Source organism: Sinohyriopsis cumingii, chromosome 6 (assembly GCF_028554795.1).
Source record: "Sinohyriopsis cumingii isolate HCF-2022 chromosome 6, ASM2855479v2, whole genome shotgun sequence".
Lineage (NCBI taxonomy): Eukaryota > Metazoa > Mollusca > Bivalvia > Unionida > Unionidae > Sinohyriopsis > Sinohyriopsis cumingii.
This window is the reverse complement of record NC_142966.1, coordinates 103583252-103601450: the sequence shown is the minus strand read 5'-3', so window position 1 is coordinate 103601450 and position 18199 is coordinate 103583252. Positions and strand designations below refer to the sequence as shown.

Genomic DNA, 18199 nt, shown 5'->3' with positions numbered 1-18199 from the left:
CTTTGGCTTCCCATTGGTTGCATGAGGTTATGTGAATAATATTCACTTTGGGTAATTCGACGCAAAATCAATAGTGTATGCTGTCACGTGGGGTCTATTGCGAAGTACTGTCACAACAAATGTTATATACAAGAAGAAAATTAAGCACTGTTTCATTCCGAAGTTTGGAGTTATTCACATTATTGTGTTCATTCACATTATTGCATTCCAGTTTTAAGTCTATAGATGTATTTTGTGTTGTACAAGTTTAGATATTTTTAGACAGGAAAAACATTTGTTTGGACTGTTCAGTGTAAATACTGAATAGAAACCGCTCATTATTTGGACTTAAATATTAGTCTGGAACTGTTATTGAAGGAATTCAGGACAACGCCATCTTGACAACTACAAAGTTCTTGGAGGACCAGTACATTTCTGGCATTGAAATTTATGAGGAACATTTCTATCATTTAGGACTTTCACAGACCAGTATAAGGACTAGCTTGGATTCAATTCATAATACTTTATGTTCCTTTCATATTTTTTATTTATAACTTTGATAATTAAACTGTTAAGTTTTATAAAATTTGTTGTTTTTGCTTCTTTTCTGTTACTTAAGTTTGCAATCATTGAGACGTAACAGAAACTTGGGGGCTAACTGGGGATATGAATTTCACAGAAATTGAAATTGTTTTGAAATTTAAGTTATCTTAGTCCCTAATATTTCTGACTTTACATAGTGAAACCAACAAGCTTTTACGATATAAACTAAAGTGGAGAATTGTACTTTAAATCCTAGCCAGGAACAATCAGTCTTTGAAAGAGGACGAATTGCTCCAACGTTCCAGACAATATCTTTCCTGTGCAAAGCCATATTTGTTAAAACATGAAATAAAAAATATTTTGGTTTAAATTTGGTAAAGAAGAATATTTTGGACAAAAGTGCTTTGACTCTGGCTCAAACCTGCAAGTTATGAAATTGAAATTAAAATTCAAGAACAAAATAAAGTTAAGAAAGCTTGAAAAAGAGGAAAGAGATAAACAAATGCAAATTCAAAAAGAAGAGAAAGAAATGGAGAAGAAATGACAAATGCAAAAGGAAGAAAAGAAATAAAAATACAAATGCAGGAAAATAAAAGGGAGATGCAAATGCAGGAAAAAGAGAGAGAAAGATTCAAAAATATGAGTTACAAATGAAACTGCAATTACAGAAAGATGTGATGTGATTTGGATTTTTAACATAGTTTTAACAATTTTTCAGTCATATCGCTACGATGTCTGCTATGTGGCAGTTTATAGTGATGTCTAGCACTGGGGCATCATGCCGCAGACATGTAGCATGATGTCCCACCCAGTCACATTATCCTGACACCAGGCTGACCAGTCCTAACACTAACCTCTTAATGCTGAGTGTCAAGCGAGGCAGCTATTAGTACCATTTTTGTAAGTCTTAGGTATGACTCGGCCGGGGATCGAACCCACGACCTCCCACATCCCAGGCGGACGCTCTAACCACTAGACCACCAGAGCAGTATTACAGAAAGAAGAGCAGTACCTAAACCTGTAGTGATACTCACATTACAAGGGACAACAATCTCACATTTCTCCTGCGACTGATAAGGATTTGAAACCAATCCTTTGAGCCACATGTTCAGTGTCATAGTTTAACACCAAAATTACCATCAGAGATTCAACATTTTGACTACAAATTTAACTTGAACCCCACCAGTGGTCCTGGAAAACTTGAAACAATGTCACATCAAGTCATACCTGTATGAAATCAATAGGAAGGCGATTCATTTTCTCAGAAATGGAGAGTATTATAATCATTATGTCTTAATCCGTGACAGACTAGACAAAACTACAGCACAGATAGAACCTGACCCGGTACTCACTATCTGCATTTGCATTACTAGTTATATGATTCCACAAATCTCACAATACAACAGAAATCCAATAGTCGGATGACATCAACAAGCTTCTATCTAATGTAAAAAAATTAAAATATATTAAATGAAAGTCAGAAAGCTTCTGTAAGAACCAGAAAGAATATGTTTATGTTGAGAAAACAACCAGAAACCTGTCGCTGTCACTGCAATCTGGACAGTTCATCAAGCAAAGAGCACATGTCAACAAGGTAGTCACATGATACAACAAAAGTTATTTTTTTAATAAATATATACAGAATTCTGTGTTCTTTCATTGTAGTTTCTTTATTACGAACAGTTTACAACTTTATTTTTCATTTCATATTTTTTTTTGTTTCTACATCTGAAATGGGTTATTACTGACATCATGTGACAACTGGACCTATGATGTCATGAATATGTTGGTTGTGATATTTGTGTACCCATGCGACTAGCAATGCAAATGGTGAGTATCAGGTCAAATTTCATCAACGCCATAGTTTCATCTTATCTTTCAGCAGAGTAAAGACATAATTATTCTAATACTTGCATTTTCTGAGAAAATAAATAATTTTCATATCGGTTTCATGTAGGTATGCCTCGGGGTAACAGCATTAAGTTTGCTAGGCCATCTGGTATGCGGCTACAATTTGCCGACAACATGTTGGTGTCTTGTGATGCTAGACTGGTTTTCAAACCTTTCATGTCAGAAAAAATATCAATATCAAGCTGACTGTGAAACAACCAGTCTTCTAATCTAATCCAGTGAGTGTTAAGATTGACTCAACAACTATAATTATGGTAACCACCCTAATGATCCATACTGCAACCTCCGAATATTCTGGGCAGAACTCAATAAATATAATTCACAATCAGTTACAACTCAATTACGTAATTGTTTCTGTCATCAAGTAGTTGCAAACTTTCCTGACTTTCATCAACATTTGCAAACTTCAAGGAATTTTCATGTTCAGAAAAGAAATTATCATTTTTTCCAACTTTTTCCAAATTTCCTAGTAGCATGGGAGCCCTGTATACTTCTTCAATTGTATATGTATCGGTAATGAAGTCAATATTAATATTCCTTCATATTTAAGAGCTTGATGCAATGACAAGATGAAGTGTTACTTGAAAGTCTTATTATATATGATCTTGTGACAAAAAGTGTTAATTTGTTTTGATGAAAGAAAAATTGGCTGATGTAGATTCTACTTGCACTTGTGTCAATAGCTGATGAACCTGTATTCCCCGTTAAGTCAGCCTTTATTATTAAATGACAATTACAATGGCTTAGACTAATGAATGCCTTTAGATGTGACATTACAAGTCTTTAATCATGCTTGATTATCTTGGTTTTTCTGTATGACAAATTACATTTTATTATATGGCAATCATGTAGGGAGGACTGTGTGCAAGAATAAAAACTTTTTCTTGCATCTCACTCTCTCAGCTCCTCTCTCCGAATTGTATTTATTGTTACCTTAACATAATGTCATTATTCATAAGACCATAGTTATTATAATTGTACAATATTTGCTTTTAATTTCTTGGTATATGCTAGTGATGTGATTTGATAATTAGATTCATTCTTAAGCACATGATGTAAAAAGCAAACATTATATTTGTCATGGTAGTAAAGATAATAACTGTATGGATAATAATAATAATTCAATTTAATTTGTTCTGTTACATCTGATGATACAGTTTTGTAATCACTTCTGACAAAACAAAGTTTTTAGTAGTATAAAAGTCTTCGGCTGCATTTGGTATCTGATAAGTCTCTGTTGCTTCTTGTATAATTCTAACAAAATTTGGATCAAGTTCTGTATAATTATTTTGACACAGTTCCTTCAGGTCCTGAATTTCCTCTGTCATTGGTGCTTAACAGTTCTCTGCTCCTGAAAAAAATTTGTATTAAGATTAAATTGTAGTGATGTAGTTAAACCAGCATTAACAGCCACATTCACCATGAATATATTCCATCCCTGACATAGAGCAGCATTTTTTTAAAATGCTTCTTATAACTGACTTGTTAAAATAAACCTGTCTTAAGAGACCATATTCTTTAAAGTCTTTGAAATAACAGCTTACAACAGGTTCAAATGCATTGTTTGGTTACAATATAAAAATAATAAATGTAGAAAAGCTGCTGTAAATTACCATGTATGGTGTAAGTAGATTCCCTTCATTTTTAATTCAACATTTTAGAGAAAAAAAAACTGTAATTTTAGTACACGAAATAATATTGACACCAGGAGGAGCATATGAACAAATTCTACAAGTCCATTCAAACAAGTTATCAAGTCTCTTATTTCACAGAGAACACCAGCAGTTATCTTTGTTAGAAGAAAGTGTAGTTTCTCAAACCAACAAAAGTTAAAATGACCTGGATCATTTTATTCTTCCAACTGTTTTGGAGCTTGCCGACCAAGTGTGCAGGCTACATAAAACAGTACGAGCTTATTATGCAAAATGAAAACATTCAGACACAGCTTGGAATAGTGATACAGAGTACATGTATTTTGACGTCTATTAAAAATGATGACTCAGATGTGATCATAGAAGAAATGTTTTTAAGAAAATGTACATTTAGAGAAACAAAGGGGTTTTTTTTAAGAAAGAAAAAGGGATCTCTATTTTGTGTTTATGTGGTTTGGCATATTTTCATTTCGTGCATGTGTCATACATGTAACAAATACTGCAGGTGTTTTAATCTGGCAATTTTAGGAAATTTGCCAAATTAACTTGAACAACTTGTATCATCCTGTTCACTGGAAAAAGAAAATACATGCATAAAATAATAACTATTGTATTACATCCAATCTATCCATACCGATGATATTTTAACTTCTAAGGATTCCAAAAAGTGTATCTTTCATTACATGTTATGCTTGACAATGCTCACAAGACATTAGATATATAAATGGTTTTTCAAACGTCGGACCTGAAACAATAATACTGACCCAAATGTACATGTGATTGTGACGCAAATGTATATATGTGATGATGTCCCACATTTATATGTGATGGTGGCCCACATTTATATGTGATGGTAACCCAAATGTATATGTGATGGTGACCCAAATTTATATGTGATGGTGACCCAAATGTATATGTGATGGTGACCCAAATTTATATGTGATGGTGACCCAAATGTATATGTGATGATGACCCAAATGTGGTGTGACAGAGTTCCAAATGTACTTGTGATGATTACCCAAATGTGGTATGGCAATGACCCAGATGTATGTGATGATGACCCGAATGGGTGTCTCCAAAGATATGGTTAGGACAAGACAAAAATGAAGCGGGAAGCAACTGCTATACTAATTAATCCAATTTCTGCCATCTTTTCATTTTTTGAAACTCATACGAGGTATTAAAGTATAACAAGGATTCATATTAATTGTACTTGCATTCATAACTTCATACATATAGAACACTTACAGAGCAAAGTCTCTTATTTTCAATCAGATGAGCATGCTGATCTGAAGTTAGAGGTATTATACCTCAAAGATCTTAAAGAGAAAAAAGTGAAACCAACAAGTAAAATTCAACAAATACTTTATTTTCACAGATAATGTGAAAATTTAAAAGTAGCTTACATTATGAAATATATCCCAAATAGCTCTCACAGATCCAAAAGGAAAAAAGGTGTTCCAAATGAATTACAGTGGTGTTCCAAATTGATTCCAATCTTGAATGTGCTGTAGTTCCAACAGTCTTAAATGTGCCGATGTGATAATCTTATCCATCACAATGATATAATCTAGAATGTCCTTGAAGGAATTCACTCTAATCCTAAAACAGTCCAAAAGTATCCGTAAGCACTTTGTTATTTCAGTGAATAAATGAAGTATATCGTGTGAAATTACAACTGAACACAACTAAAAAGATAGATTTCACTTGAGAGATGTTACAATAGGAATATGTTGTTAACTGTGTTGATCACAACCTTTATATAAAATTGATCACAAACTTTATATAAAAACCTAAGACAATAAGAGATATAGGATGTGGGTCCTTTTCCCATCAAATTTGTAAACAAGGTAAGGTCTGTTTACTTTATAGTTTTACTTTTTAGCAAACTACCTGGCAAATGAGAACATTTTTTTCTAATGGACGAAACAATTTTCTGAACTCAAAACCAGGTAAACATGTTTACAAATATCATCTCAGATGATAATCTACAATCATGGACAAAAGGTAGCTTTGCAATATGTTGCTTACATATGACCCTTACAATCGTGGACAAGAGTTAAACAATATATACAATATATAGATATATAAAAGGGCACTTGCAATGGTTTCTAACTGACCTGTATTACCCTTCTTTCAATTCAAAACCTGCCTGGTTTACATGTGATGCACCATATATGAAGGCATTTTCATTGCTAAGAAGGCCATCTGCACTGCAGCAACTATGCCATTTTCAGTGCCTGGAGCATCATATACAAAATTTATAATAATTTATATCGGCTTTTGTGATGGAAGTTAAAGCTCTCTTTTGCCTTTAAATACTGTCTGTATTTTTACTAATGTACAGGAAATGTACAAGATTTGTTATTTTACTAAATTTTTACAAACTTTATTGGAATCCAACTTACCACATAAATTGGTCATGTAAACTTGTGACATAGTGGTAGTTGCACAAATTGTGTAGTGTACAACAGCATTGTTCTGTTATCAAAAAGACACTGAGAAAATTACTAGTTCACCATGAGAATACTGTAAGTAATATACTTTTTTCCCCTATAATCAGTATTTTCCTTCACCCTCATTTGAGCTTCAGAGACCCCCAAATTTTTAATTTGACCCCCAGTTTTGATACCAAAGTTTATTTTTTACTCAGTCTGACCCCCAGTTTTGACACCAAGGAGATTTTTGACTCTCAGTCTTGCACCCCTAGGGGATACACTGCGTATAATACCAAAACCAAATGCCAATACAGTATTTGCTTCAAGGACAATTAAGAAATAATAATTAAGATTGATGAGCAAAACATTCATATGATATGGATCATAAACGTTCTAAATCTGCCCCTCTTAGCCGTTACTATAGCAGAGATAATGCAAGATTTGTACAAAATAGTAAGCTTTACATGTGTGACACCAGGCCTGCAAACAAATAGATGTATGACTGACCAATCAACCAATTATATCTAGCTTTGCTTACATCCATAGTCCAAGAAGAGATGACATAGCTCAGTTAATCCTGCATTTGAATATCTCATTTACTGTCTTCAAGTAATTCAATTTTTACAGTAACACTTTGTTTTGGCATATAATTTCCTTGTATGGGTGTATAAAACAGTCATTAAAAAAGTATACCCACCTTTAAAATCGTGAGTGTGAACAGGAAGACATAATAAACACTGCAATAAATTTATTCAGTTTACAATTCCAAGTCAAATACATACCTGTCAAGATTTCATTTTAAAAAATGACAATACTGAGATGCCAATTATTCATTTTAACTGCAATTGCAATAATATATATAAACATGTAATTACTTTATAATTTGCATTATGTGAGTTGATATTGTCGTCATTTACCTTGGGATTTAACAACTGTATTGACAAAGTACAAGGCAACTATATCTGGTCATCTATTAGTTATTCCAGCATGTAGCCATATTATCTTCTGCAAAAAAATGAATAATAAGATTACTTAAAAATACATTGTATCACACATGGCGGGGTAATTTATCCATTGTCAAGATAAACTGTATGTACATAACAGAAATGAAATATAATAAAAAGCTGAAGAATGAATAGAACAAATTTGCATAAACATTCACAGCAGAATCTTCAGCTTTCCCATTAATGTTGCACTTCACTTAAAATAGGAAACATCTGTTACTAAAATAATGACTTATAAAATAACTATTTTTACATTTTAGTCCAACTGTAAATAAAATTTATTTAAATCAAGATGTCTTCCCAATGGATGTTTTAGGTCCTTGTGTATGTGTATGTGTGGTGTATGCATGTGTATGTTCACTGTGTCATGCAACTTACAAACAGTTCAAGATAAAAACACAGTTCAATATGCTAACTATGGTACATGATTTATGAGTGGTCTAAAATGTAACTTTGGTTTTAAAATTTTAAACCATCATAGGTCTTAAAGGTTCTACCTAGAACTTAATATAATTTTAAGTTTTAAATGTTTGCTATTGCTAATTTGTTTATATGACCATTGGGTTACCTGGGTCACAACTTTAGAAACCTTTGAGACTGCCAGATCATAACCACTTATGTATTTTCTCTGCTACTTTTGTTTTGGTGCTTTAAGGTATAATAACGAAGGTCAGTTACTTAGTGCTGTGGCAACTGGAGTCAAGTGTCTTGCCAAGAACAGACTGGTCCTATGGTAAGATACAAAACCCACCCCCTTATGGACCTGAGTCTGGCACACTAACCACTGAATGTGGCTTTATGTATGTACGTATGTATGTATGTATGTATGCATACATACCTATCAATACATCCATGTATGCCAATACCATAAGATGTCAATTTATCATACCCATCTGAAAAAAGGAAATATAACATCACATTAGGAAAATATTGAAATAAAGAAACATGTATATTTCAAGACTTAAAAGTATGCAGCATAGCAACATTGTCCCTATCTTTTCCCCACTTTTGAAAAACACCATATATTCATACCCATGACCCTAGACTGGACTTACAAAGATGGGGGGAAAATGAAATTCTGATAGAGCTGTATACATCATATAAACTCCAATCATATCCCAAACTCTGACATTTCTGTTTTCAACATTATGTACTAGGTGTATGACAATATATAACTCTGTAAATTTGATATATAATTACATACAGGTAAAACCCTTTATAATGCGTTGCTCACGGGTCCAAAGAATAACATCACAATATAAGCTGGATCGAGTTAACAAATTTTTTGAAAAACTTCCCTACAGAAAATGTGCATTGAAAGTTCAATGTCATCAATTTTAACTAACCTCTTGATCATATAAATCTGGTAGGGATAAGAATAATTGGTTTTTCCGATAGCATGTATTTAGGTGTTAAAAAGAGAGGTCACCTTATATTAAAAAAATGGGAGCCATGCTGCGATCGTGTTATAAGCAGAATCACGTTATAATGAAGCAAACAGTCAGATATATTCAGCAAAAGATACATTCCATGCCTGAAAGGTTACATAGTTACAATTCCTTTCTTTGTCTCACAAAATGCTAATTTTTCTTGCTGTAAGTATAACATCTATAATCACATATCACATGGCATGGTGGGAAAACCTGTTTTATAAAGGAATATTTTTACCAAGAATATATAGGAAGGAAATAATTTTACCAATAATTTTCTTTAGACCTGTACAAATGCCACATCAACTATGATGTGACAGGAAGAAATGTTACATATCATACAATGCTGTGCCATTCAACAGCAAGCCATCTCTCACAGAATGCATGTAATAACATTTTTTTTATATGGCAATCATTTTTTTTACTAACCAATATGCCTTATATAGTTTGGACCCTGCAAGAGATAAGTACACTGACCATAAAAAACCATTTCAAAATTAAAATGTACCAGACACATACAAAATACAATCCTTGATAAAAATGTGAAAACATCTGAAACCACGCTTTAAAAGTGGAAATGTCTGAATAAGACTGAACCATTTTAAAAGCTTATACTAACAACAAATTTTCTGATTAATTACCTATACAATGGTTTGGGGTGTACTGAGAAGAAATGCCATAAATTAAACAAGCTATATAAATAGCACTGTGTGTTGAAAAATACCAATTGACAAACTATCATAAGTAGGTAAAATATCCATGTGCTACATTTCATGACTAAATCACACACTCCCTGAAAATTCAAAATATAATTGTGACACACAAAAATGGGACAAATGCTAAATGAGACTAATGTAAACCATGTATGAAAAGCCTTTTTTTTAAAAACAAATAACCGACAATCACTCTGCTTTATTATGATACTCTTTGATTGACCTATATTACAGATAGATTTCCCAACCAAACTGATGTAACATCATAATTGGAGGACTTTGTCACATGTAATCTAACGCTAACAGTAATCAAATATACCCTATTATCAAGTGACCCATCTAAACAGATTTCATTTTTAAGAAACAAATTTATTGCAATATTTCATGTTTGCATGGGATGCAATTTATGTGAATACTTGTTAAAAAGATTTGCAATACTGTCCACTGTAACTCACTTTACCGATATATTGTTTTTGATGCAGCCTTCTTCTCTTTCTCCATTCTACATCATTCTTATCTAGTTCTTGTACAATTCCATCAGCAAATTCTCTGCAAATCAAATAGCAATGTGCAGTTTATATTATCAATGTGGTCTTTATTCATTGATAAAATAAAGTGTAACAGAAAATAAAAAAAGGCAAACAAAATAAAATCATTTCGCTAACAATGAAAATCAATACAAAAGATAAAACAAAACATAGGATGCCTCATATAGTGCAATCATTCAGCATGAATAATTGCTATAGCAAGCATAAATTCTTACGTGTTTATTACTGTCCTAAAATAATGTACAGCAACTTGGTTATGTCACCAAGGAACATCCTGCCAACTTCTTTTAGGACTTCACAAACAATTTTCTAGGTTGAAAGTTGGGAATAAAACCTTAATGAATACTTAAGTTGGGAAGTCTTCCTGATACAAAAAGATTGGAAACTAACAGTATATAGTATTTACATTGCAATTATGGCTGTATTTGGGCACAGAAGACCACCCACCCCACAAAATTGCTGCACCTTGCACAATATAAACCCAGTGTATTTCCTAGTGGTAATAATGAAAAATCCAATGGAAATTGTATCCTAATATTTTGCATTCTGCAATGAATGCAGTAATGGCCTTATCAAACGTGGGGCCCAATTTGAATCAATTTGGCAGGGCCCCTGCTTTTAAATGAAGGGCCATCGATGTGCACAGCATTTGGAAATAAACTTTTGATGTCAGCCCTGAATGAATGTACACATTTTATTTTATCATGAAATAATGCACAACTTTCGTGCAAATAAAAATTATATCTTTAAGTCACCTGGCTAAATCCCTACACACAGGCCCATTTCATAACAGTGAAAAAAACATTACAACACAAAATACCATAACAATACTTAACAAAAACATTTATTATTTCTGCAAAGCATTTATACTGTTTGTGATCAAGCCATTAAAAAAACTCCAACCTGACAAACTTAATGACTTTTACTGACTGAAATTTGTATTACTGCCCCGCTCCCCCCATATCAAAGCATATGCAATGAGGGACAAATACAAACATACATGTGCCATTATGATACAAATACTGGGATTATTTGCGATAATGATAATATTATTATCATCACCACTACTGAAAAGATCATAGAAGCACCATAGTATTAATAATAATAATAATAATAATAATAATAATAATAATTTGTACTTGGTGTAAATTTCAATATCAACATGATGGTGGTTGTTTTGGTACAAATGGGACAAAACAAAAAAAAGAATGTAATTACAATTCACCCATGTCAATATCTATAATTTACCATAATGTGATTTCTGGTTTGTATCATGCATGTATACATAAAACATGCTGCAGACAGGAAGTTATATCAGCAGTTAAGACCAATGAAATGCCAAGGTACAAAATGCATGATACAAGAAAGTTTATTTAATGAACATAGCAAAGACAACATAAAAGTACTAACTCAGGGCCAGCTATTATACAGACATATACAGTCATTTGAACAAATTTCAATACCACATTCACACTGTGACTGATTAATCTGATATTCCTTTTTAAAGGAATGTCTATAGTAAAGGTTACTCACTCTTTCATTGAGGCACGACAATCACTTTTCAGAAAGTCATGAGTATCAGTTGAACATAGACAAAGTAAACCAGATTTGCAAGTGCTGCCTTGAATATTAAGGAGGAAATAACTGACCCATGTCCCCCATACTAAAGACAATTGTGGAAATATATTGAAATGAAAGGACACAATAACCCTATTATTTGTGCGACTACATTACGACGTAATGGAAATGTACAGAATTATTTAAAGCTTACAGAATGTTATAAACTACATCATTCCTGTTGAGTAAAAACAAGCAAATAAGCACAAAGTGTTACAATAATATTAGGTGTTTAATGCAAAAGTTAAGCCATTCGTGATACTTCTTAAACTGAATAAGGGGCTGGTGTTGTGTGCTTTTACTTACATACAAAAAATATAGAGCCTGAGGCAAAGAAAAACAGTGCCCAATGGCGTGATGATATACCTATTAGCATATGCTAGTGTGTATGTTTTGGAGTTTTAACGTAGCTTTAAGAGTTGTTCAGTTTATTGTGATGTCTAGCACTGGGGCATCATGCCACAAATATATCCCACCCAGTCACATAATCCTAACACCAGGCCGACCAGTCCTAACACTAACCTCTTAATGCTGAGTGTCTAGCGAGGCAGCTGTTACTACCCTTCTTACAAATCTCTGGTATGAATCGGCCGGGCTTCGAACCCGCGACCTCCCGCATCCGAGATGGACACTAACCCCTAGGCCACTGGAGCGGTCTTGCCCATTCTAGTTAACGACTAGTTAAATATAAAGAGACAAAAATCATCAATTATTACATCATTTGGTTAGAAAGCTGTTTACTCAAGAGTTCATTTGAAGAATTTCAATTTAAATCCAACCTACGCGATAAGCTCCAACTCACTACACCCTTCCATGAGATACGTAATTTCGAGGTCTTTCATGCATTATACTACAGTACAGATCACAGGGGCTGTTTGTGTAATTATGATATTTATTTATAATATACCTGCCTAAAACGTTTATATTTATAATTATTCGCTTATTGGAAAAAAAATACCTTGCATCGAATGATATTTGATGACTGGCCTTCACTCTTCTAAAACATAAATCGATAATTCTCCATTTTCTAAGATACAACACACTTATGCGGATAAGATGATGGTATTCCGAATATGTCATCACGTGATTAAAATCTCGTTTATGAGTTTAAATCTCGTTCGGTTCGTTAGATAAATTGGAGCTCAAGATTATCAGCGGCGTTACTATGGTAGGAGCTGGAGATAATAGCTTAGTAGATCTCGTTTTTGAGTTGAAATCTCGTTCGAATCTCGTTCGGTAGTAAAGACGGAGATCAAAATTACAGCGGCGTTACTGTGGAAGGAGCCGGTGATTGTAGTTTGTAGACTGAGCTACACGTGTTTCTGGAGCCGTAAATTGTGATTTTTATTAACGGAGCCGTAGATTAAAAGTGTTTTAGGAGCCGCTAATTGTAGAAGGAGCCGCTAATTGTTGTAGGAGCCGCTAATTGTAGCTCCTATAAAAATATAGGGAAAGATTGTAATCACCGTCATTTTAGGAGCCGCTAATTGTTATCGGAGCCGCTAATTGTTGCCCATATAATAATATAGGGAAAAATTGTGATCACCGCCGGGTACCTGCGGCTTTCCATAGGAAAGTCCAGCAGAGCTGGAGTTGGCAGGGGAAGCAGCTCCATCCAACCAATATGTGTTGCTTTTAGTAAGAGTATGTGTCCCTTGCACATTGATTCTGGATCAGATTAAAATACTACTATTACTAACAAGAACTAGACGAATAAGATGATGAAGGAGAGGAATATGAATATAAATAGCAAATAATAATAATAATAATAATAATAATAATAATAATAATTATTATTATTATTATTATTATTATTATTATTATTATTATTATAATAAGGCATACGATCAATTATATATATATATATATATATATATATATATATATATATATATATATATATATATATATATATATATATCCAGGTAGTAATGCAGAAAAATATCCTCTTATCCTATTTTGCCAATTTATTTGAATCCAGAACTATGTGAAAATGCATGCAAGGAACTATGACGAAAATAACAATAATTTCCAAAAAATACAGGACAATAAAAACAAAAATCCACTACGCAGAAGTGAATATCAAACAACACATCTCACAAATGAATATATTTTTTATGTAAATGAAAACCTATAGCAAACGTTATAATAATGAAACCCATGACAATATGCCATCAGTTGTATTGCACCTGCATTCGTGGATAAGATCTGCATACGTACATGTGTTTCCATGGATGCATTATGTGCAGACGTGATAGTACATGCATGTGCCAACTGATGGAAAGAAACAATATAAAGGAATGACAGATACGATGGCAAGTATAGCCACCGTGTGCGGTTATATCATTCCCATTAGGGAATGTAGTGGGATGAACCGGACTGTCCCTGACACTAGCATGCTATATATGTCCTCTACATATGGTTATGACTATACGAAACCAAAACAATAAACCTATAAAAAAAAACACAGAAAGAAAACGAGAGAGAGAGAGAGAGAGAGAGAGAGAGAGAGAGAGAGAGAACAATTCAATATTTGCTCTAAACCATAAGATGGATAAGTAAACAACTCTTACCATGTTTGATATAAGGAAATCTATGTCTGGGCATGTACGCATAATAATGTGATAATAGGGACGGATATATAGATCAATGACGAGGATCACTTAAACGTTTCAAAATGAGTGACGAAACCAACCAAAATATGCACTTCCTGAGCAAAAGCCTGAAATACAATATTCTCACTGTTCATTCTCGTACAGAAGCACTGCCACACCTAAAATCGATATATCATTTGATTCTATAAAACGTATAATTATATTAGAAACTGTGTTCTTTCATTTGAAACATTATATGGAAATTTCAACAAGTACCATTGGAAGTTTCCATTAAGTGATAGAATGTTTTCAGAAAATGGTAAATGCTATGTAGGTCTATTCGAGGCTTATATAATTTTGTTTATCTGAAAAATTGCTAAATCGTGCATTAACAAATGAAGCAGAAACATTCTTATTACTGTGTTCAGTTTTAATTTGGGTGGATTTTTTAAAATTCAAATTATTAATCAATGGAATTACAAAGTGCTCAGTAATATTTTAGGACTGTAATATTAATTTGGAATAATAGTGAATTCAGGCAAAACGATTTTGGATTATAGTTTTGTGATACATAAAAGACTGTTAATACATCACACTATTCCAAGCCATCGGCACATTACCAGATTCGAGACTACATGCACATCAATACATTTAATATTGGAACGTATTTGAAATACCACTGGAATTCAATTGGAACTTCAAACATTTTGACTTGTTATATAACGTTTAGTACTATTTGGGATTTTGTTAAAAAAGGCGTAAGTTTGTTTTAAATTTTGACTTTGTATTCTACAGAAAATTAGCATTGCTATTCTCAAACACTTTCTCTGCATTGTATTTGTGCCACTTGTTGTTTCTTAGACTCCTGTATCAATGTTTATCTGTGGATAGTTTCTAGAGCAGCATGTAACTCACACCAGGATGTGAAGACCAACGACCATGTTACTTAATGTCTCATTCTACCTCCTGCAAACACTGAATACTGGTGACATGTATTGAGTTCAATATTTACTATCACTTGTCTGACAAGTAGTGCCTGTTCTAGGGTGTAATGATAATGTCTTGTTTATTAGTCTTCATTCTTGAATCCATCTGTATATGTCATGTTCGGCGCGATGCCCCCTCCCCATCTGCCCATGAATCCTTTCTATTTTCTGTCCATCTATTTTGATGTCCTGTAGATGAGCTTTCTTTGCTTCTTTATTTCCTTCCTTCTTGTTAGTGAGCCTTTTTCCCCCGAACAGGCTAGTACTTTAACACTTTCACGCATTCTGAGTTTTATATTGTGTTGTTTCAGCGTAGGTGATCAATTTTGTTGATTAGCAGTTGAATTAGTGTTTCCGTTTACTGTCGGTTGTATTAATGGTGCAATCCAGTCTTCCAGTCTTCGGGAGTTGTCTCTGTCTCATATATTCTGTAGTATCGTACAGCTTTGATTCGGTGTTTCTCTTTCATCTATTTTCAACATTTTATTAGATGCCGTTCTACATTTTGGTTTATTGATATAGTTACCTCGTAGCATTTCGGTGTGTTGTATAGGCTCCTCATATTTGTCCGTTCTGGAGATTTGCTTTTATCTGTATATTCTTTTATCAGCCTCTTTAAAAAACGGTGACATACGTTCATCGTCTCCGCCTTGGTAGTTTTTTTGTGCTTAATGTTTTCCAAAGTTTGTTTGCTGATCCACTCTTCTATTTTGGGTATTCTGAGAATGACATTTGGTGCCTCTTCCATTACAGTCTTAAATCCAGATGTTCCATTTCTCCTTTGTCGTAAGGAGATACTACCGATTTTGTAGAGAGAAGCGAATTTATTTTTTATGTCCGGATTGTCCTACTTTAATGATACAAAAGTGTCTCGTCTTGATGTCCTCTAAAAGGGACTTCCTTACTGTGAGACTGAGCTTGGTTACTTGTATCTTGTGATCATTTTCAACATTGAAATGTCTCATGTCGGTCACATCTTGCATGCCATTCCTTTTAAAAACTCCTCCATCAACATTCAAGAGTTTAAAGAACATAATATCATCTGGCCTTTATAATTGTGACGCATAAATCGATGACATCAGTTCTACCGCAATATCTGGAAAGATCACTTGGAAACCATTATGAAATTCTTAGATCCACTCAGTATTTTAGGATATATTGTGGAATACGGTCAGGTTCAGTCTGTATAAGTTAAGGCCAAGACTATCTCTGAGTTCACACTGCCTCCTGGTAGAAAGCACGTGACGCTAGTTGTTTTGATGTGGATGTTATTTTAAATGCAAGTGATGTAGGATTTGGTGAAGTAATGATTCAAGAAGAAAACAATGGTATGGATCATTAGTGTGTTATTGTTTCTAAAAAACTTAGTAAGCACCAGACAAGTGTTTCCACAACCGAAAAGTAATGTATGTCTTGATATTGGCTAGTTAATATTTTGAAGAGTATTTTATTTCAGCTCCTTCTCCGATTCAATGATCACAACCTTCATACCTTCATTACAAAAATGAAAAACAAACTTCCGAGATTCTTGGAAAGGAGTTTGATGCTCTGGTATACAACATTGCTATTAGGCACGTCAACAGAAAATATAATCTGATTGCAGGTGCACTTTTACGGGTAACACAGTACTAGATTGTTTTGTTATATGTATATGTTGTGTACTTAAGCTTAGTCTCATTCAGAAGGCATCTTCCCATGTTATTTTGATTACATGTATTATAATATCATTAGTACATTTGGCAAATATGTACAATCGAACTTAATGCTACAAATCAATTTTTTCTTTATGAGGGGATGAGCTATATATATATATATATATATATATATATATATATATATATATATATATATATATATATATATATATAAGTATATTGTGTGCTTAATATTTGTCCATGATTTGTGGGTTGTCACTCCCTGATTTTCTTTATTCTGACAAGTAACCAAGATATTTATAAATTTTTTGATTTAAGCCATAACCCTGTTGACGAGCTTAGAATGTTCTGGAATTAAGCTTGTTTATAACTTGGCATAATTTTCGATTTGGATGGTAGAATGTTCCTGAACACACCATATTGCTGCATGTTTCAAGTGATATATATATATATATATATATATATATATATATATATATAAACGTTCTGCCATATATATATATATATATATATATATATATATATATATATATATATATATATATATATATATATATATAAACATTCTGCCACCGCACACAACTCTTCGTACATTGGTTTGATTGAAAATATGATCAGATTTTAAGTTATCCTTTTACTGTTGCCTCCTTTCTTGTAGACGTAAACGTATTCGTGCTTGAACAACAATTGAAGAAGTGGTAATACTCTAAATATCAAAGTCTCCATGCTGGTTGAAACATTTTAGTTAGAAATGATTGCAGCTATCCATCAGTCCACCCATTCATGTACACAATGTACACATATATCCGCATGCACATATGGGTGTAACCACTATATTTAACATACAAGTTTTATACAGTACCTATTTTCTACACCCGTTGGTAATACTTGCACTGGAACATTTTAAATGATTATTACCAATCTCAAAAACTACATAAATTAGGAGACAAATAGTATTTTAACAATTTATGGTATTATTACCTTTGAATTTACTCAACGTTATATATTTTTATATAAAACTAATACATTTTTCGTTCTAATATGCCCAACAACAAAATAAATAAGGTCATGCCCTAATCAATGCACACATGTTTGATTTTAAATATAGACATATCTGAGGTTATTTAAA

The 18199-nt window shown here is 33.0% G+C and overlaps 1 protein-coding gene across 3 annotated transcripts; it reads right to left on the bottom strand.

Moving 5' to 3' along the window:
* Positions 1–3541: 3541 nt before the first annotated feature.
* On the bottom strand, positions 3542–13403 carry LOC149797598 (uncharacterized). 3 transcript variants are annotated; one of them, XR_016421852.1, is made up of 5 exons: positions 12794–13403; positions 12358–12512; positions 8366–10219; positions 7441–7528; positions 3542–3784 (listed from the first exon to the last, which is right to left on the bottom strand). XR_016421852.1 is itself a non-coding variant. In XM_089962488.1 (4 exons), exons 1-4 carry the CDS (start codon positions 12913–12915, stop codon positions 3718–3720), a joined length of 333 nt encoding a protein of 110 aa, XP_089818614.1. In that variant the 5' UTR covers positions 12916–13403; the 3' UTR covers positions 3542–3717. The 3 variants fall into 3 exon arrangements, 1 of the variants encoding a protein (XP_089818614.1); XR_016421851.1 differs by lacking the exon at positions 12358–12512 and having other exon boundaries at positions 8366–8420; positions 10131–10219; XM_089962488.1 differs by lacking the exons at positions 7441–7528; positions 12358–12512 and having other exon boundaries at positions 8366–8420; positions 10131–10219.
* Between the last annotated feature and the right edge of the window lie 4796 nt (positions 13404–18199).